The sequence below is a fragment of the Lolium perenne genome, chromosome 6 (genome assembly GCF_019359855.2).
Source record: "Lolium perenne isolate Kyuss_39 chromosome 6, Kyuss_2.0, whole genome shotgun sequence".
Classification (NCBI taxonomy): Eukaryota; Viridiplantae; Streptophyta; class Magnoliopsida; order Poales; family Poaceae; genus Lolium; species Lolium perenne.
Genome location: NC_067249.2, coordinates 130,585,299 through 130,605,642, shown reverse-complemented (window position 1 = coordinate 130,605,642; position 20,344 = coordinate 130,585,299). Strand labels below are relative to the sequence as shown.

The window sequence follows — 20,344 nt, the reverse complement described above, 5'->3', positions numbered from 1 at the left end:
TCAGGATATCTTGTGCCAGACTGGTTGGCGACATACTAGAAGGCTATGCTGATGTGTAGTCATAGTATGTGTTTTTGTGCTTTTGTCGATGGTTGATTATTGTATCAATCTTCGAGGTTGCGTGAGTTGCAAACAATGATATTTTGAACATTCTTTTAATAAATGGCCGTGTGCATCGTCATGATACAGAAGCCGGGGAATACCCCCATTTTAAAAAAAAAATCTGCCATCTCTTTTTAGCCGGGGAAAATACTACAACCCTCTCTTCGGCTCTGCAAAAACAAAACTTTCTCTGCCGCTTGTTACATTTTAAAGCCGGCGCGCTCTATCCTCACTCTAGTCACCGTAGCTGCCTCACTCCGGGCAGTGCAGCTACAGTGTAGTGGTACTTCTATACTATACTACCATCTTTTTTTTTCATCCCTCCTTATCACCGGTGATTGTCCGTACTACCATATTTTTTCATCCTTTCATGATCACCTACGCGCATAGTTTTAAAAACCGGACCGGTGATCGAACCGGTGAGATCGTCGGCTCAGGTTTTCACCGGTTGGACCACTGGTTCACTGTCTGGTTTTTTAGATAGAAAGTAATATATTTTTACTTGCAAATGATGCATTAATTATATAATTATTTGTTTAAAACAATTTAGACTTGCAATTTGGCATAATAATCCACATAATGATATCAGCTGCTGATCAACAACTTGTTAACTTTTGATGTGTCTAAGACTAACATCCTACCAGGCGTCCAACTAAAAGCTACAACATCCTATACTGCCTATATGCGTATACGAAGTTTACATGCAATGCAAGCCGGCAGAAAGCCCATACATATACTGTAGCCATTGAACTTTCAAGGATGCCTTATAGATCTTATAGAAAAGAAGTATATCTCTCAAAAAAACATCAAGTGACACCAGACCAGCTGGTCCTCGGCATCACTCCACTCTGTATTTGGAAGTGAGGTGCTGGGTTTGAATCCTATTGCATGCTATTAAATTTTTACAACACTCAGCCAATTGAACCAGTCGAACCAGATTCCCGGTTTAGTGCGTGAACCCGGTGGTTTGACCGCGGTTTAGCTGGTTTATTCGGGCCCACCAGCGCATGCGGTCCAGTGTGCTTAAAAAACCGACAAAGGCACTGTATCCGGTTTTTTTCCGGTTGGACCGCCGGTCCGGTCCGATTTCTAACCATGGCTCTACAATACCACTTTTACTTTACTTCAACCGCGCTTTTAACCAGAGGGTCTAGGTCGCCATCATCAACGTCGGCCTTTCTAGAGACGAAGGAGCTCCATGGGCCAGAGCGTCCCATGGCAAGAGACTGGCCGCTGCTGATTCCACCGTGAGTGCCATCTGATGTTAGAGGAGGCCTGGGGGAGTGGCGAGAGGTGGAGCCTCGGCAGAAGCCGATGCGGGAGACCGGTCGCGCAACGGGGAGCTAATCCCTCATCGCACCACCGGCGGGAAGATGAAGCCCTGCAGCTCACGACCAATGGCGGATGCAACGAACTGCAGGAGAGGAGAGAGCGCAACACGACAAGCCCGACTCTGAAAGCAATAGAAGGAGGTGGCTAGAGCACTGAGATGCAAGGGGTGGATTATTTATTTTGAGGCCCCACATCAGTGACATGAATATGGTGGCGGACAGAAAAAAAACGTAGACAACATGCCATTTCAGCACAACAGTGTTCTTAGTATCGGTTTGTACTGTTGTTGCAGAGAATAGGATAACGAAGAAAAAACTCTAGCTGGCCACAGATTTAGCAAAGGAAGCCACATCTTATTGGTTTGTAGGTGTATTTACACAATTAAAATGCATGCGTAAGAAATCTGAGATTACACATGTTTACTTTCTCTGTTATAAAATATAAGAAACGAAACTCTCACGTACTAATGGCTGAACCCATGTAGTAGTAATTAGTAAGTACATCATCGGCAACAAGGATAGCCTGTGTTTCCACGTGTCAACTTCCCTCGCGACCGAATGGTTGAACCCAAAGGTGTCCTTCAGAATAGCTCACCATCCCCTATCCAACAACCGAACAAATTGCACCTGCAGGAACAACCGAACAAATTGCACACAAGTTAGCTCATCCTATCCCTTATGAAACAACCACGGTACGATCACTGTGGAGTGTAGGGAAGTTCAGATCTCTTATATAGGCTGATTGGATTGGAGAACTTTTTGTACCTTATGCAGATGCAGATGCAGATGCACTGGTTCTGCTATATGCTATTCTGTACCGGCGGTGCCTGTGGAAGTGGATCCGTCGCCGTGGCCAGTAATCCCATGTTCCTTGGGCTCCGCGGCAGCTTGGACGGCGGCGGCCGGAGCAACGCTGGTAGCTGCAGGCGGGAATGCTGGGGGAGTCACCGTACGAGCAGTTATTTTTGCAGGTGCGATTAATTTTGCAGGGTTCTCTTCGTCCTCAGGTTCGGGCGGTTGTGGCGCCAGCGAGCTCGTCACATCGGCTGCGCTTGTAACGCCGCCGCCTCCGTCTTGCCCGACAGTGGGTTGCTCTTCGACCATGTCGAACACTTTGCTATCCCCTTTATGTCCTTCGTCTTCACCTTCCGCGGAAGCAAGCACTACTGTCAGAGGAGCCTTATTATAAGCCAGTACAGACAATACTTATCGGTGTCGTTCTCTTTCGAGAAGGCAGACCTGCTTGCGGTTCATCAGCATCGCCGCCATCAAACTTTCTGATCTCGCCGGCGTCTCCCTTGTCTTCCTTGGTAGGTGGCTCGTCTTGTCCTTTAGCACCTCTCACTCTGTCATCGGGCTCTTCTTTGACTTCTACAAAACCAAGTATAGTGTTGATAGTTTCGGTCTAGTACAATTTTTGAAGACTTGGCATGCCTATATGGCTAGTTAGTAATATACCACTTATTTTGTGTGTGAAATTATCGATGACGGTATCTTTGATCTTTCCGCCGCTCCATGGAGCCGCAGTCTGGGCCACGTCAAGTGTGGGCGACGCTCTCTTCTCCACGCCCTCTTTCAGTTCCTTCTCACCCCTCTCCTGCATCCTGTTCTCAACTACAGTAGGCTCATGTTCTTCTGCGTCCCTCTTAATGATACCGTGTTCTTTATCTTTGACCGTCCTTATGTTGTCTTTCTCTTCCTTAACACCATCTCCACCGTCAACTTTCTTCTTTTCACTAGTATCTCCTCTATCTTCCTGTGCAGCTTGCTCATTTTCTCCTCGGGGGCCTTTGATCAGGCTGCTTTGTTTCCCTTTGACTTCTACAAAATTAAACAAGCAATAGTGCGATTACTATTTTGCCATAATGTTTAGGACTGCTTGGCGTGCAATACATATGGGTCTGTGGAAAACTTGATTTCCTAGTAGTAAGGCACAACATTTGAATTAGACCCACGTTTTCATGATTTGATCAGATCAGGATTTAGGAGTTAGGACGAACCTGTTTGAACTTTGCCGTCATCGCCATTTTCGGCCTTGGCTGCAGCTCCTGGAGCAGCTTCTTCTTTTCGGGGACCATCCTTTGGCGCCGTACCGTCAGCAGCTGCATATTCTCGGGGATCATCCTTTGGCGCCGTATTATCAGCAGCAGCTTGTGGTACTCGGGGATCATCCTGTGGCGTCGTCTCAGCAGCAGCTTCTTGTTTTCGGGGACCATCCTGTGGCGTCGTATGAGCAGCAGCTTCTGCTTTTCGGGGATCATCCTGTGGCGTCGTGTCAGCAGCAGCATCTTCTTCCTTGGGATCCTTCACCCACACCCCATTCTCATCGATGGTGGACTCTGGTATCTTCATCCGCCTCTTAATTTTTCGAGATAGATCCTTATCTAGAACGAGATCTCGTTCTACTTCTTCGTTCACCTTCTTCTTCTCGTTCTCATTCTTCAACTTGTCCTCACCCTTGCCCTTGGTTTGATTCCTCATCACCTTTAGGTCCTTATCCACAACCTCCACACGCTTAATGCGCTTCAAATTCCCATTCAACTTAGGGAGCAGTTCAGTCGTCCAATTCATCCTGAACTTGTTGAGGTACCTCAGTCGCAGGGTCTCGATATTGTTATCGATGGGAATGTCGAGTTCTTCCACCTCCCCGCCTCTGACGTAGAGCTTCTTGAGATTCGTACGACCATTGACATGGAGCCACCTCTTCACCGGCAGCTCGGGGTCGGGGTAGCACCGTACGTCCAGCTTCTCGAGCCCCGGCGGTAGCCTGAGGCTGGTCCACCTCTTGCGGAGTTCATCCATCTGATCTTTCTTGCAATCGTCGAGCAGTACGCTCGGCCACTCACCCCACGTCACCGTCAGCGATTCGAGGCTGGCGAGCTTCCCAAGCTGCGCCATCTCGTCTTTCTCCACGTTGGCGTCGGTGGTGACGTTGATGTTGAGCTTCCGGAGCTTCTTTAGCTTCGCGAGGTGTTGCAGCCTGCACGCGTCGCGCCGCCGCTTCCCGACGCCGAACACGAAGCCCTTGAACACCCGCAGCTCAGACAGGGCGCTCACCCCACGCCCGATGTGCTCCAGCATGAAGCACTCGGTGAGGTCCAGGTGGGTTAGTCCCTTGAGTTTCTGCACGGTCGCCGACGGCACGCTTACCAGGTTCTGGCACCCGCGCGCGTCCAGGATGGCCAGCCGCCGCAGCTGCCGGAGCTCCGACGGGAGGTCCGTCAGCCGGGACAGCCCGCGCAGGCTGAGGTACCGGAGGTTCTTGAGCTTTCCGATGGAGCTTAGAGACTCCAGAGCCCCCACCTCCATGTATGTCTCGTCGTCGTAATTCCCCCACCGGCCGAGCTGCAGCACCTCTAGCTGGTCGGCCAGCTTGATGAGAAGGGGCTTGGGGAGCCGGTACACGTGCGCGCTGATGTTGAGGATTACTTTCTTCCTTCGATACCTAAATAATAGTATTGTAGCCTGGAGATCCTCAGCTTCGTGTTTGGTTTTATCTTGTTGATCCTAGGAAATATCAGAGATATGGATGCGTTAATCCAGTTCAAGTTCAAACAATATAGCCGTATAGATTCAATACAAAATTCTACTAAGCTGACCATAACACAAATGGTACTACCTCCATTTCAAGGAATAAGTCGTTCTTGTTTTACGTGCTTTTTGTTTGACCAAGAATTACTCCAAATACGTAAAGATTGTTTGTATGAAATTAGCATCATTAGAAAGTGCTTTTCAATCCCAACTATGCTAGTAATTACATATCATATAATCAATATTTTGTTCCTCAATTTTTATGGTCAAAATTTGTCTTGGAATACGCGTGCGCCTTATACCTTGAAACGGAGGTAGTAATTAATAGTAGACCACTGAGAGTGAAATCATGGAAAAACCGAGATCCATGTTCTTTTCCTCTTACAATCTAGGGAGAAAGACAGATAAACTATGATACTAAGGCTTATATTTTTATTTCTTAAGTCTAGCGATATAAAGCTTGACCAAGCTTATAGAGAAAATTGCTTAGAACCACATGATGTTATGTAGATACAATATGAAAACATATGTAATGATGTATCTAATGACATTGACTTTACATGGTAGATGTTGATAGATTTTTCTAAAAACTCGATCAAACTTTACATTGTTTGACTTTTGAAAAAAATCATAGGACTTATTTTACAGAACGGAGGTAGTAAACATTATGTTCAACTATATTTGGCACTAACTCCTCCGGAGACACAAAGAAAAATATAAAATACAGACTGGGTGCATGATTTTTTATAATTGTTTAACCTTTTGTTCCTTCAGTTGCCATAAATTTAAAAGATTGACTTATTACTTATACTGCTCAGCATGAAATAACGATAAGTAGTACAATTATATTGTATTTAGTCTATTCGGGCTGTTTTTCAATTCCTCATAATTCAAAAAAAAAATCAACACAAGATGACACATGGAAATTTGATTGTGTCCTATTACATCAGAAATCAAATTCTTATATGTAATTTACAATTTATATGCATGTATGTGTGTGTTACTAATGTATATATTCATATAATTTACATTGTTACTAGGCTAAAAATTTACTAATTTACATGAAAATGCTAGTGTAAATAGGCTATAATTTATGCCAAATATAGGATTGACACAAACAATAGCACAGGGCCCATGTGTGCAATGGACAAAAAATCAAGTGTTGACGAATTGAAAAGCACTAAGCTCCAAATAGAAAAAGTGATTATATTATAGAATGAAAAATTAGTTTCACAACTCCGTAGCCAACATTACTTAAATAAAGGGGGTAATATATTTTCCTGGATAGTGCATTCATCTAAAAAAATCTTAAAAAATCTTACGTTTCATTAAATCATCTCGGACTTCAGATTTTTTGCTTTGGGATTAGAGAGAAGTTCCATAGGAGATAAAAAATAATAACAAAACCATAGGTGGACTGCACCCCGGCTTTGTTATTATGGTAGAGGTGAGGATTAAAGATGCTAAAACTCAAGGTCAGATTCACTACAGCATGAAAAACAATTGTAGGTTGTTTCCATCTTTTATTTAACACAAGAGCCATCGTGTCAGGCCACGTGCATAGTTACAACCTTCCTACCTTGCTTTGCCTATGAACTCATGCCAAATGGAGATTCGATTCTTAATTAAAAAAAAGGAGAATACACTTAAAAGCACTAACTCAGCTACAACTGTATATTGCGCGGGGCACTACTTTTATGAGAAAAAAAACATATTACATACTGTACTATATTTTTCGGGCCACTTAAATTCTTAAACTCAAACCCATAAACAGCTAGGGCGAGTTGTAAAAACTAATAGTTTGTCTCACTGCTTCTTGTTAGACACTAATTCAGAAGTTATAGGTTCCTAGTATGCATCTCTTCGATGCAAAGGTCAGGGCAATTCTCCATTTCGAAACAATATCAATTTAATAAATATAAGCACTACCAGGTGTGCTATATTTATGTTTGGTTATTATTTAATTAATACATTGAGCAACTACCCACAAAATAAAATATTTTAATATCTCCCTGTGGCTTGATCATCCACCCGTTGCGTGGAGAGATCATATCTTCTCTATTTTAGTTAACAATTGAGCTATTATTTACGTCGATTAATTTATGTGTGTTACATACCATTTTGGTAGTTTTTGAGCTTATACGGAAGAAACGTCACATACTTGCTACTTGATGTTGGATCTAAGGAACAGGTGAATGGAAATTAAAGTATCAGGCCCGAGTCACTTATGTGCCCTTCATTGAAGTGCAATTGCGCAGGAGAGGTTCAATTGCACATAGAAAATGTGCAGTTGCAAGAAATACAAAGCAAGTAAGTTCCTCAGTTCATTGGAACAAGAAACTATGTTTTATATTTGGTTACGGAAGTGATTTTAGTCAAAAGATTGAGATGTTGTATCCACAAAATAAAAAATTTAAAGCTTCTCTTAATGTTTGGATTAATGGTCCACTGGGTGAGACCATCCCTCCTCTTTTGGTTAGTGATTGAATTATCGTTTTTACTGATTAATACAGGTGTGTTAATGTACAAAAAGTTACCAACCAACAAATTTGGTATTTTTTGATGTGCTATAAAAATTACCAACTAAAGTAGAATGGTTCTCATATATTTTCCATTGGGAATGTCTAGGGCACAACTAACTGAAAACTTCATCATTGATGTGCTATAAAAATTACGAAATCAAACAAATACATAGCAAGTAAATTTGGCACCTTTACAAAAAAATAACTTGAAAGTGTGGTTTATTCAGTTTGATTAGAAAAGTGGTTTTAATAAATATGTTGAGCAAGTAAATACACGAAACAACATTTCAAAAGCTTCTCTTATGTGGCTAGATGATCACTCGCGAGAGTACCTTCTCTTTTGGTTAATGATTGAACTATTATTTCTACTGATTTTATTGTTTTCTAGTGTGAAAAGAATAAGGACCACGATTCTAACATCAAGATTTATACCACACCGAGGTTGGCTCGGTCGCGTTTTGGCACTACTGGATCGTAACTCTTTATTTACATGTTGCTTTCATGAGTTTGCTAGTATGCCCCAGGTTAAAAGTTGATTTGTAAAATTAAGCATATATTAATATAGCCTAACTGTGTGCCCATGTCGCATACTCCAAAACTAGACCCTACATGAGTGTAATGGAAAACTTCTGTTTTGACAGATTTTGTTATCATGCAATTAAAGCATTAATTGCTGATCTATTTTGTATTAGTCACTTGGTCCCGGTTTACAGGTGCATCCTTAGATCATCAATTTGACTAATGTAATATAAATTATACAACATAAAAAATATATCATGAAAATAGAACATCTAAACTTTTTAATGATTAATATTTTATAATATATACCTTGTATTACGTTGGTTAAATTTATGATCTAGAGATACGCGCATGTTCTATAAATCGGGATGGAGGGAGTACTAGTTAATACATGAAAACTTTAGTACCAATACAATGTCAACTTCATAAATCAAGAGTAGTGTAACTTTGAAGGTGAAAAAGAAGTCATCGAGGCATATGGATGCGGGTATTGTTTCCATGCTCTCATCAAAAAAAGCTGACATTTAAGATGGATTGTAAATTGGGTTCACAGTTTGATAGTTAACACATTATGATGTTTGAATTTACAAATAATCTATATGACATCACCATTTTCTGTTGATTAGTGCATACATGCAATTAGCAACCCACACATTTGTTCATTTTCATTGGAGATATTAGCTCTAGTTCAATTGTGCATACAATTACCCTCTAGGCATGTACTTTTTGGCATTTCCATGCTTCTAAAATACGAACGTCACATATAGGAACTGGCTAGGGGTTAAGTGAATGAAAAGTCTCATATTCAAGTCATTTTTGTGCTTCCTATTAAAGTGTCATTGCGTTTAAAAAAAGGTGCAATTACTACCAAAATTTGTTATCATAACAAATACAAAACATAAAATAGAAATAAAAATAGAAACCTGAAAAAAGGGGGCTAAAACTTCATAAAAACGACCGAAACAACATTAATATAATTATCCCACCATGTTGAAATATAGTGCCTATTGGGTTTTTAATATCAAATGGTGTAATCTTTGACCAAGTTTATACAAAAAAATATCAACATATAAAATATAAAATCAATATTACTAGAAACATCATTAAGGTATATTTTGATATAGTATATAATGAGAATTGTAGATATAGATAATTTTAAAATAAATTTGATCAAAATTAATGTGCACTATATTATGACGAGGAGAGGGTAACTCAAACTTATTAAACGGTTAAGACGACCTATCCGTAAGTTTCCTTGAAATGAAGGACTGGATTAGTATTATTACGACAGGAAGCAACTCACCTCGCGTGGGGCTCCAGCTTCGACTTTGCCTTGAGGAGGCGCCTTTGTTGGACTGGGCCTGATCCGGGCCTGTGGGTCATCGTCGTCACGCAGCTTCTGCATCTGGTCACGGTTGCCCCGCGTGAGGCAGAGCACTTTGGATTTGGGCTGAACATCGGCCGGGTTACCGCAGTTATCCAGGTCAGCCAAGCCCTTCTCCCTCGACATGCGCTTCACCATCCAGTGCACCAGCGGGTTCACCCGGCAGCCGTGGATCACCTCGCTGCAGGGATTCTTTATCGGCTCGAGGAAGCCGCCGCCGGAGAGCATCGAGAAGATTTCGTCTGCCTTCTCGACGCCCTTCTCCGGCGGAAGTTTGAACAGCGTGGACCACCAGTATGTCACGGCATGATTCTTCACCTTGGAGCCGACCGGGAAGACGGACAAGGTGAGGAGGCACTGCTGCTGCATGTCGTTGAGGCGGTTCCCGAACTCCGACTCGAGCAGCATCATGCACGACTCCTCGAGGGTCAACTCGAGACCCTCCTCCGCCCATTGCGGCATCTTCTTCGGAATCGGGGACGACTGTCCCTCCTGCGCTGGCGGCGACGGCTGCTTCGTGCTGTGATCCATTTGGTCCTCCTGCTTCGACTTTGTCTCCGCCTCCTCCGGCGGTGATGTCGATGGCTTGGCCTCTGCCAACTTCTCCTTCTCCACCGCCGCCTCTTCGTCGGGGTCCTCAACGTTCTCCGGGTCGCGGTGCCGGCGGTACCACGACATGGTGTTCTTCACGAGCCTGCACGCATTTTGAAACTTTCTTTTCATCGGAGAGGGGTTGGCGTCAGCTTGACTTCCGACGACACCTTCTGGGGGCAGGACCCTCTCCGTGCGCTGCAGGCTCTTGCGGCGCTTGGTTTGGTGCGGTTCCCTGGGCGGCGCCTCCTTCCGGCCCGACGCCGACACTGACGCCTCTTCTTCATGGCGACGGCGCTTGCTCCCTTCGCCTTCCTCCTTCTCTGTCGCCGGTTTGTGAGGAACGTCGCCGGCACTGTCGTCCTCCGTCGGCGGAGGAGTTATCGTCGGCTGCTTGTTCTGCTGGTCCTGATTTCCATGGCGCAGGCGGAAGAGGGAGAGAAGCAACAGCACGGGCGACCGGACGCGGCGCCAGCGACTTGGGCCCGACTTCTCCTCCTCTGCTTGGCGCGGATTTTCCATGGCAGAGTCCTTCGACTCGTTCCCGTCTTTGGCACTGTCGCCTTGCTCCTGCGTCGGCGGCGGCGGTGCAGGGAGGTGGTTCTCCGCACCGGCCGCCACCGTCTTCTCCTGCGACAGTGTCTGTGTTAGCAGAGACGAGCCAGCCACCTCTCCTGTTCCAGTTTGCCGCTGTGTCGGCGGGCTGGCAGCGCCTGATGCTTCGGCCGCCGCTGTTTGGTTTTGTGGCGGCGGAGTGGGTGTTGAACCCGGCGTGTCTGGGTCAGCCGTTTCTGTTTGCAATGGTGTAGGGGTTGTCACGTCGTCGACGGCCGTGTCCGATTTTTGTGTAGGTGTAGGTGGAGGTGGAGGTGTTAGTTGAGGCGTGCCAGCCACCTCTCCTATTCTAGTTTGCCGCTGTGTCTGGGGGCTAGTAGCGCCTGATGCTTCAGTTTGTATTGGTGGCTGATGGGGTTCAGGCTGGCCTGCCGTCTCCGCCGCGGCTGTTTGGTGCGGCGGCGGAGTGGGTGTTGAAGCCGGCGTGACTGGGTCGGCCGTGTCTGTTAGCAATGGTGGAGTGGTCGTCGCGTCGCCCACGGGCGTGTCAGAGTTTTGTGGCAGCGGAGGTGGAGGTGGTGCTGTCATGCCGCCGGCCGCCTCAGCGCCGGGCTCGGCCATTGCAGAACGATGCGGCTCACCGGAGCGCAAAAAATACGCAACGAGGTGCACGGGCAAGCCGAGCTATGTCTACATTTATATAGCCGATGTCTCTGAGTTCTGCTTTGGTTGGAATTTTATTGCTTGCACCTGACATGTTGCCGATGCTCGCTTGCTGCCAACAGCTTATCTCGGTGTCGCCATTTCAGCTAAGAATAATCTCTGACCTGAAGCTTCTGCTCTCCGAAATCTACAAGCAAAGCACCAGATCCATTCAGGCTTTGTTAGCCGTGCCAGCAAAAAATTCTGTGAAAAGTATAATTTCTGTTTGTGCTAGCTATGTTCATTTCGTTATTGAAAAGTAAGGAACCCGGTGGCTAGTTAGTCGTGTGATACAAGTAGGGTTCTAATCCGTGAGCAACAGCAATTTTGCAGTATTAATTGGTAATTCCAGATGGGTCGTCACTCGGTCAGTTAACTAGTTCTTGCCATCTGAAAGCCTTTTTTTTTTAAGATAAATCATATATATATAATGCAAGCAAGCCGTCTCATTAAAAATCTTTCAGTCCCCTTAGATATCCTGGTAAGGAAAAGAGTGCGTCAGAAACTTGTTGCAATAAAAACACAAAATGGTTACATCAGGGATCAGAAGAGACTACGTCCTAGAGGACATAACTCCACTAAAACTACACTCCTCCATGATCAGCGACACCACATCAGCCGGGGCAAATCCTGTAATAGAACCAGAACCGCCTCTTTTACCTAGGAGAGCTAAGCCGTGTGCCACCCTATTACACAACCTCCCTACTTTAGTAACCAAGAACTCGTGGTGGAGATTCAGAAGAGCTTGGCCCTCTGCATATAATAACCAGCTAGCTGAGCGATCCATCATCTTGCTATTCATAACCTGAACTACTCTCGCGCAGTCCGTTTCAACCACCGCGGAAGTACACGGAAGTTTGGCAAGGAGGTTCAAACCCTCTACACACGCAGTAACTTCTGCTTCTTCTGCGCTTGAGCATCGGGGGAGAAACCTCCACGCTGAAAGTACAGTACCCCCTCTGTGATCCCTTATTATGACGCCAATACCTCCCTTCTTGGTTACTGAATCCCAACCAGCATCAACGTTGGCTTTCAAGGAGCCAACCTCTCGAGCTATCCATCGACACGTTGTCAATGAATCCGCAGATATAGTAGCATTATCATTTGACACTGGGAGCTTTCCTCTAGGGTCCGATATTGCATGTGAAGCATCAGTAAAGCTATCAAAGTAATTCCTTAAGTAAGGGATTGACGCCGCTACCGAGGCCTTTCCATCCCCATGGACAATGTTATTACGGTGATGCCATACTCTCCATAGAGGAAAAATGATTTGGGCTCGAGAGTCTTGATGAGACCTGTTGAGCAGCGACAAGAGCCATTCAGTTCCCCTGCATAGGAAGGCTTCCTCCGGTGGCAGGGTCCAATAATCTCTCATTCCATTCCTCAACGCACGCACTAGTGTACATGTGATAAGAGCGTGATGTTCATCCTCCACAGCCGCCCCGCATATAGTGCACATAGGGTCAACCTTGGACATCCGATGGTGTAGGCCAGCACACACCGACAGGGACGAAGTAGCTGCCTTCCATGCAAACACACGAAGCTTCTGTGGTACTTTAGCTTGCCACACAAGGTTCCAAATACCCCGATCACCCTCAGGTTCCGAGCTACTCTGTCAAACTCTCAGGTCTTCAATCGCTGGTGGTAACCCCAGACGGTATGCAGACCTTACAGTGAAGATTCCATTCTTCTCTGGCAGCCAAGAAACAAAATAGTCAAAATTCCTTGGCGGAAGTTTGATCGCAAGAATAGCCTCAACATCAATGGCCAAACAACATTCTCTCAGTAGTCTTTCATTCCAAGACCTTGTGTGAGGGTCTATAAGATCTGCCACCCATCTCAGCCTAGCATTGCCTTTCCTACCATTCAGCTTGGGCTGATCTAGACGTGGTAGCCAATTATCTCTGAAAATTCTCACACTCGTACCTGACCCAATGCGCCATATAGCCCCTTTTTACAACAATTCCACTCCATGTTATATTCCTTGCCAGGTTTGGGAAGCATTTTTAATAAAGGCTGTATCCAACAGATGTGCCGAGGGGTAGTCTTTGCCTTCAAGACCTGAGCACACAAACTATCAGGAAATTGAATAAGACGCCATGCTTGCCGTGCCAACAAGGCCTGATTGAACACTCTCAGGTCACGGAATCCAATACCACCCGGAGACTTTGCCCTTGTCATCTTCTCCCAGGACATCCAATGCATCTTCCTTTTATTTTCCTCATCCCCCACCAAAAATCTCTTATAATTTTGGCCAAATCATCTGTCACACCAGCAGGGAATTTAAACACCCCCATTTCATAAGTCATTAAGGATTGTAAGACTGATTTTATAAGTGTATCTTTAGCACCACTTGACACGTATTTCTCATTCCAGTCGTTTACTCGTCGGGAGAACCTTCCTTTCATAGGCTTGAATTTACTTCCCTTCATACGTACCTCCTTCAGGCACTGGCAGCCCTAGATACTTCTCCTTAAAAGCTTTCGTTTCATATTTTAGGATGTTCTTAATATCTTCCTGTACACCAACATTGCACTATTTTCCATATAGAATAGAGCGTTTCCCCAAACTAACCAGTTGGCCGGTCCCTCGTTCATAATCATCCAGGATAGCTTTGATGGTATGAGCTTGTTCCACCGATCCCTCAAAGAAAAGGAGACAATCATCTGCGAACAGGAGGTGAGAGATCCCTGGAGCCCGCCGACAGATATGTAACTCCCTCATATCCCCTGACTGAATGTGCTTTTTCATCAAAGTAGAGAAGCCATCAGCAACAAAAAGAAATAAATATGGCAATAAAGGATCACCTTGGCGTAGACCTCACATGGGGAAGAAGGAGTCCAACATATTTCCGTTAAAGCGAACCGAGTAGCTTACAGTTGTGACACATGTCATCACCCACTAAATCCATTGACTATGAAAGCCCATCTTTGCTAAAAACCCTTCCAAAAACCTCCAATCAACGCGATCATAAGCTTTGGCCATATCCAACTTATACGAACAAAATTTTGATCTTGCTGCCGAGCCAGACTGTATAGTATGAATGCATTCGAAGGCGACCAGTGCATTGTATTTAATTAACCTCCCAGGTACAAAGGCACTTTCCTCTGGAGATATAATATCTTGAAGGAGAGGCCGGAGTCTATTAGCTAGGCATTTTGAAAAAACTTTATATATAATGTTGCATAAACTGATAGGTGTAAAGTCATTTAGATCATCTGGTTCCTTCTTCTTCGGAATCATGACAATGGATGTTTCATTAACCTCAGATGGCATTACTCCTGTAACAAAGAAGGTTTGCACCGCGCTAACCACTTCATCCCGAAAGAGCCCCCAATTGCGCTGCAGAAAATGTGCAGGAAAACCATCTGGCCCTGGCGCCTTTAAGGGACCGATTTGGAACAATGCATCACTAATCTCCTCCTCTGAAAATTGCTTACACAGGCCATCATTCATGTGATCATCAACACAGTGTTGCACCTCTTCAATAATTATATTTGGATCGACATTATCATCTCGAGTATACAGGTTCTGATAAAACATCGATTCCATCTCCTCTTTATCCTATGTGAAAGAGCCATCTGTCCTCCTCAGACTCCGAATTTTGTTTTCCAATTCCTCTTAGAATTAGCTTGCCTATGAAAATATTTTGTATTTCTGTCCCCTTCCTTCAGCCACGCAACTCTAGACCGTTGCATCCAAGCTATTTCTTCCCGATACAGGTTTTCGTCCATCTCCCGCGCTAACCTTGTCTTTTCAGCTTCACTATCGCTGTCCGTACATGATATAAGTTCTTCCATTAGGAGCTGCCGTTTATCAATCTCCTTAGGCAAAGATTTAATATTATCCGCCTTCCACCTATAGAGAGTCGTCATGATATCCTTCAGGGTATGCCTTATACCCTCCAAATCCTCAGCAGGGATCCGCCTGGACCACGCCTCCTCAACCGCCGAGGCAAGAGAAAGTTCCCGCTCCCAAAAGACCTCATATCTGCGGATAAAGTTCCCTGGACTGAAATCTGCCTATACATCTTCAGTTAACAAAAGAGGAGAATGCTCTAATCTAGACGAAATAATGTGTCGTAATCGAGTATTTGGAAACCGCAGCGACCACTCCGGGGATGCCACTGCTCGATCTAGGCGTATTTTAACGTTTATGTCACCTTTTTGCTTATTATCAAAGGTCCATGGCGTGCCTGTAAACCCAATATCATGGAGATCACAGTCTGAAAGGGCCTCTCTGATATCCGACATCAACCGATCAGACCTCTTCGTCCTCGAAAAATGTTCCTCCTGCCACATAGCTTCGTTAAAGTCGCCCATCATAAGCCAAGGTTCCGATGACCTATTTTTCACCTCTCGAAGTTTTGTCCACATAGAATGATGATCCGTAGGCTTAGGCTCACCAGAAACGAAAGTCGCCCTCCATCTACTAGTATACCTGCCTCCACTAACATGGACATCAATGTGCCGATTACTAAAGGATAGAAGATCAATAATAATCCCCTCCTGCCAATAGATAGCCAAACCTCCACCTTTTCCATCACCCTTAACATGATAGCAGCCCTCCATTCCAAGCCGAAAGCGCAAATTCTCTCTTCACTCTGTGAAAGGACGAGATGTCGCCTAGAGGGGGAGGGGTGAATAGACGTTTAAAAACTCTTGCGGATTTGGCTTGTAAGAATGCGGAATTAAACTAACGTTTAGTTTACAAGCACAACTCCTAAATATGCTAGGCTCAACTAAGTGCAACAATGACAACTAGAGCTAAGCAATATAGGCACAATATATATGAACAACAAGTGATAGCAAGATATAATAGATACTTCAAGCACGATGGCTATCACAAGGAAAGTAAGCTCGGGTATAGAAATAATCGAGGCACGCGGAGACGAGGATGTGTTTCCGTGTTCCATTCCTTTGCAAGAAGGTACGTCACGTTTGGAGGGGTGGAGGTCCCACAAAGGATTCCCCAACGCCACGAAGGATCACCCTATTCTCCGAGCCAAACCCACGAAGGATAATGGTCCTTTCCTTATGGTTAGCTTTTCCTCCACTCCGGAGATGGCAAGCTCCAAGACCACTTCACAAGCTCCACGAAGGAGAAGCTTGGGCCTCTTCACAATCTTCCTTGAAGAGATCACCGGAGCACCAACCGCCAAGCCAACTAGGAGGTCTCCCTCCAAGAGTAACAAGCTCACGGTCTCTCACTCGAACTAGTCATGGTGGAGAGCTCAACACTATGCAATGATGCAAAGCAAGAACACTAGAGGTGTTCAAGTCCTTCACACTCAAATCCTACCAAAGCAACAAATGCTAGGATGAGATTAGAGAGGCAGAACAAAGAGGAAATCAACAAATGACTCCAAGATCTAGATCCAAAGGGTTCCCCTCACTTAGAGGAGAAATGGATTGGTGGGGATTGTAGATCTAGATCTCCTCTCTTAGATCCCTCAAGAATGTGCAAGAATCATGGGGGGAATCAAGAGAGAGGGCAAGTTCTTCAAAGTCAACAATGGAGGAGAGAGAGTGGAAGAACTTCTTTAGCCCAAGGTGGAAGAAGGCCTATTTATAGTCTAGGGAGAAATGTAACCGTTGGGTGAGTTTCAGCTCAGCACACTCGAGGAGGCCGGTCAACTAGGCCTGGGGCCGGGCCGTCCGGTCCAGGTGCCGGTCAGACCGGGCCACAGGTCTGTGACCGGGCCATGACCGGGACACTTCTGTGTCTTGCAGTACATGGCCCCGGTTGGCACCAGTCCACGGGCCGGTATGAACCGTGCCATCCGGTGGGACGGCCGGTCACGCCGGGCGAGAAACCGGGCCAGCAGGAAAACATGTTATACAAAAACTGTGATAACTTTTGTGTCCAAACCCCGATTGACATGAAACCAATTTAGTTGGAAAGATAACGACGAATAGAACCCCAACAAAAGCTAGAAATATGGAGACTCCTCACATGATTTTTTAGATGTTTTTAGAGAGGGAGTCTCCCACCGTCAAGAAATGGTGAAGACGTCCAAACTCGAAAATGCAATAGAAGATGCATGCGGATTCCGTTTTCGATGAACTTGGGCTTGTTGTAAAGCTAGCAACAAGCTCAAGAACCTCTCACTGAGAAACACCAAGAAGCAATAGGGATATGCAAAGTATGCAAAGGATTGAGCTCCCTAAGACGATGTGATCAAGTTACCCAACCGAAAGCCCCTCTTGATAGTTTGGCTATCTATCCTATAATCCGGTCTCCCATCAACCACCTTGAGACCGGTAAAAGGAAAACCTATCAAGGCCATACCTTTGCCTTGCGCATCTCGCTTTATCTTGATGATAACTCTTCAAGCTCCACTCAAGCCGGAATGCCTCACTTGATCATTGTTGCTTCGTGAAGACTCTCAATTGCTCCCCCATACACCATGATGGGATAGCTCCATTGATGCACATCTTCATATGTCCATTATCATCAAATGGACGGCAAGCTTCAAGCGTGTGATCCACTTGAGATGCTCATCTTGAACTTGTCCAACTCGACCTTGATGACGATCACCACTTGATGTCATCCTCTCATGGGCTATATGAGATCTCACTTTTGATGCATGCCCATGGAAAGATACCTAACCCACATAGACAACACAAGGGCACATATATGATGGGTTAGTTCATAAAGCATAACTGACAAGTCTTACCATACCACATGACTTCACGTGGCACATTCTTCATGCTTCATGTGTTGACCAAACTTGAATCTATTCTTCACTCTTTGTATTGGTCAACCTTGTATCTTCTCATGCTCTATCATACTATCTTGAGATGTATAGAGAATTCTTTAGTTGTTTGCATGCTCTAAATCTTAGTCAACCATAGCTCAACTTATGAGACTATCATGACACCGACTTAGAGCCATAACTTGAATTCTTCACTTGGAATCAAGCACTCAAGATCTTGATCATCCATTGCTTATCACATAAGCTAGAGCATGGCTAATATTGAGTTCCACATAGGAACTCCATCTTCATTTCTTATTCTTGATCATATCACATATATATCTTCAAATCGATGATCTTGACGCCAGTACACAAGGTATATCTTTATCTTCATGGCATCCATACTTGAATCCAACACATGGAATATACAAGTAGTACCTATGGAACATTCCTTCATATAAACTCAGTGAAAACATTAGTCCATAGGGGTTATCACTTAATTACCAAAACCACACATAGGGGCAATATACCCTTACACTTTGTCTAGTTTCACACAAAAAAATAATGCAGGGTTTATATGTCTTTATCAGACAATCAAGCTCTCTGACTGTCGCGGGTTGCCCTGCTCCCCGACAGTTCCAGCCAATGATACACGTTAGGCCCGACGGTACTCCTCAAGGGAGGCCGCCGATGATGCCAATTGTTTTCCAGTTTCATTTTCCTTCCTTTGCTTCTTATCCTTATTTTTAACATAAGCTGGAGGTGGCGGTGGTATGGTACCAAGACCTTCTCCAACCCCCACTTTCATCTGCTCAGGTACTTCGTTGACATTGTCTTCCGACATATCCAGTTGTTTGCGGGCTCCTTTAGTTGGATCATCAATGTCAGTGCCAGACAGCTCGTCAGTAGGAGTCGGCTTCAAAGGGCTAGAAGTCATGTCCTTAGTCTGGTCACCATCCTCATCCAACGAGGCATCCTCCAAAGTCTGCTTCCTAGCCGTACCACCATTATTTCCACCTCTTCATGACCAGCCCCCGCGAGAAGATGTCCGAGGAATGAACTGACGATTTAGAGCACTTGGTTGATTAACTCTGCGTGTCGCCAGCATCCAAGATCCATATTGCAGCTGTTTTTCCTCCCAAACCCCATCTCCACACTCATCATGGTCATGACCCATCAGGCCGCATCTCTTGCAAAAAAAAGGAACCTTTTCATACTTCACCGCTAGCCTTCTCCTCCCCTCTGGTAAAGTGAGAGAAACAAACCGAGGTAATGGCTTGGTTATCTGAATTCTCACCCTTATTCGAACATAATTTCCTTCAAAGAATAATTTTGGCGTCATCTATACTTCCTTCACGTTCCCAATCCGTCTTGCAAGATCATCCACGACCAACTGCTTCCTATAGAGCTCAGGAATACCATGTATTTTTGCCCAAACATGCATACCACCAAAGACCACTTCAGGCGGATCCCACAATCCGTCATAGTCCTCAATCAACAATCCCCAACCTCTAAAAGTTCAAGGACCTTGATGAACTACTTTTTTCCAATCTGCGAGGCAATGCATATGGAAGATAAAAAGGTTTTCCCCCGCTTCGTGACAGATCAGATCTCTAGCTAGGTTCCAAATACTCTTCATCTTCTCGAAAAGGGCCTCAACACTAAAGGATCGGTTAGTTCGCACCTTACCAATTGTTAGCCATCGCGCAGATTTTTGAAATTCCTTTGCTGCCTCCACACCGACGAAAAAGTCATCGAGCTCGTTGTCGTTCAACTCCAGATGACTCATCATGTCATCAATCTCCCCCTCCTGACCACCCGAAGAACCAGCAAGAGCTTTACCCAACTCCTCCGCCATCTTGAGGGAACCAATACCCTAGATCACCTCAGGCCACCCGCACCGGGGAACACAAGTACTCGAGGCGGAGCAAGAGGGGATTGGGCGCGAGAATCTGAGGAGGGCGACGCCGCCGCCTCCGGAGCACTAAACCCTAAATGAGAGGGTTATAAAACACGCCATCTGAAAGCCTTGTGCTGGGTACACATAACTTGTTTTTTTCTTCCTTTCAACATGTATGGATAGTATTTTCCAAAAAAACATGCATGGATAGTAGATTTTCTTCCTTTCAACATGCATCGATAGGAGAGGTCGTTGGTTTGTTCTAGAATTTCAGTATTATATGGTCTTCTTTTTATAAATAGAATATATTAACATCAAGAAAATATCAGATATATCCGACCTCAGCAGCATCGCAATGTCAAGATATAAATAATATACAAATCTAAAAGAAGAGAAAAAAAATCATGGCACATGTAAAGGGCCAATCACCAAGCTCACTATCGACACACATATCTTTGACGTGGACAACACCAAACAGAAAAAACCTATTTGCATATCATGTTGTAGAGT

General features: G+C 44.8%; 1 protein-coding gene across 3 annotated transcripts; it reads right to left on the bottom strand.

The window, feature by feature from the left end:
- Positions 1 to 1,737: 1,737 nt before the first annotated feature.
- Positions 1,738 to 11,188, bottom strand: LOC127334547 (uncharacterized). 3 transcript variants are annotated; one of them, XM_051361038.2, is made up of 6 exons: positions 9,309 to 11,188; positions 3,434 to 4,940; positions 2,892 to 3,254; positions 2,673 to 2,804; positions 2,199 to 2,599; positions 1,738 to 2,060 (listed from the first exon to the last, which is right to left on the bottom strand). In XM_051361038.2, the coding sequence occupies exons 1-5, from the start codon at positions 11,154 to 11,156 to the stop codon at positions 2,241 to 2,243; spliced, it is 4,209 nt and encodes a 1,402-aa protein (XP_051216998.1). In that variant the 5' UTR covers positions 11,157 to 11,188; the 3' UTR covers positions 1,738 to 2,060; positions 2,199 to 2,240. The 3 variants fall into 3 exon arrangements, with proteins under 3 accessions (XP_051216998.1, XP_051217001.1, XP_051217000.1); XM_051361041.2 differs by having other exon boundaries at positions 1,739 to 2,060; positions 2,199 to 2,572; XM_051361040.2 differs by having other exon boundaries at positions 1,740 to 2,060; positions 2,199 to 2,578.
- Between the last annotated feature and the right edge of the window lie 9,156 nt (positions 11,189 to 20,344).

Bases quoted from the DNA above. Each gene is read 5' to 3' on its own strand.
- LOC127334547 (XM_051361038.2), bottom strand. From the start codon at position 11,156: ATGGCCGAGCCCGGCGCTGAGGCGGCCGGCGGCATGACAGCACCACCT. The intron at 3,255-3,433 runs GTTCGTCCTAAC...TTAATTTTGTAG, and splicing joins TGACGGCAAAGTTCAAACAG to AAGTCAAAGGGAAACAAAGC. The intron at 2,600-2,672 runs GTCTGCCTTCTC...CTCCTCTGACAG, and splicing joins TGCTGATGAACCGCAAGCAG to TAGTGCTTGCTTCCGCGGAA.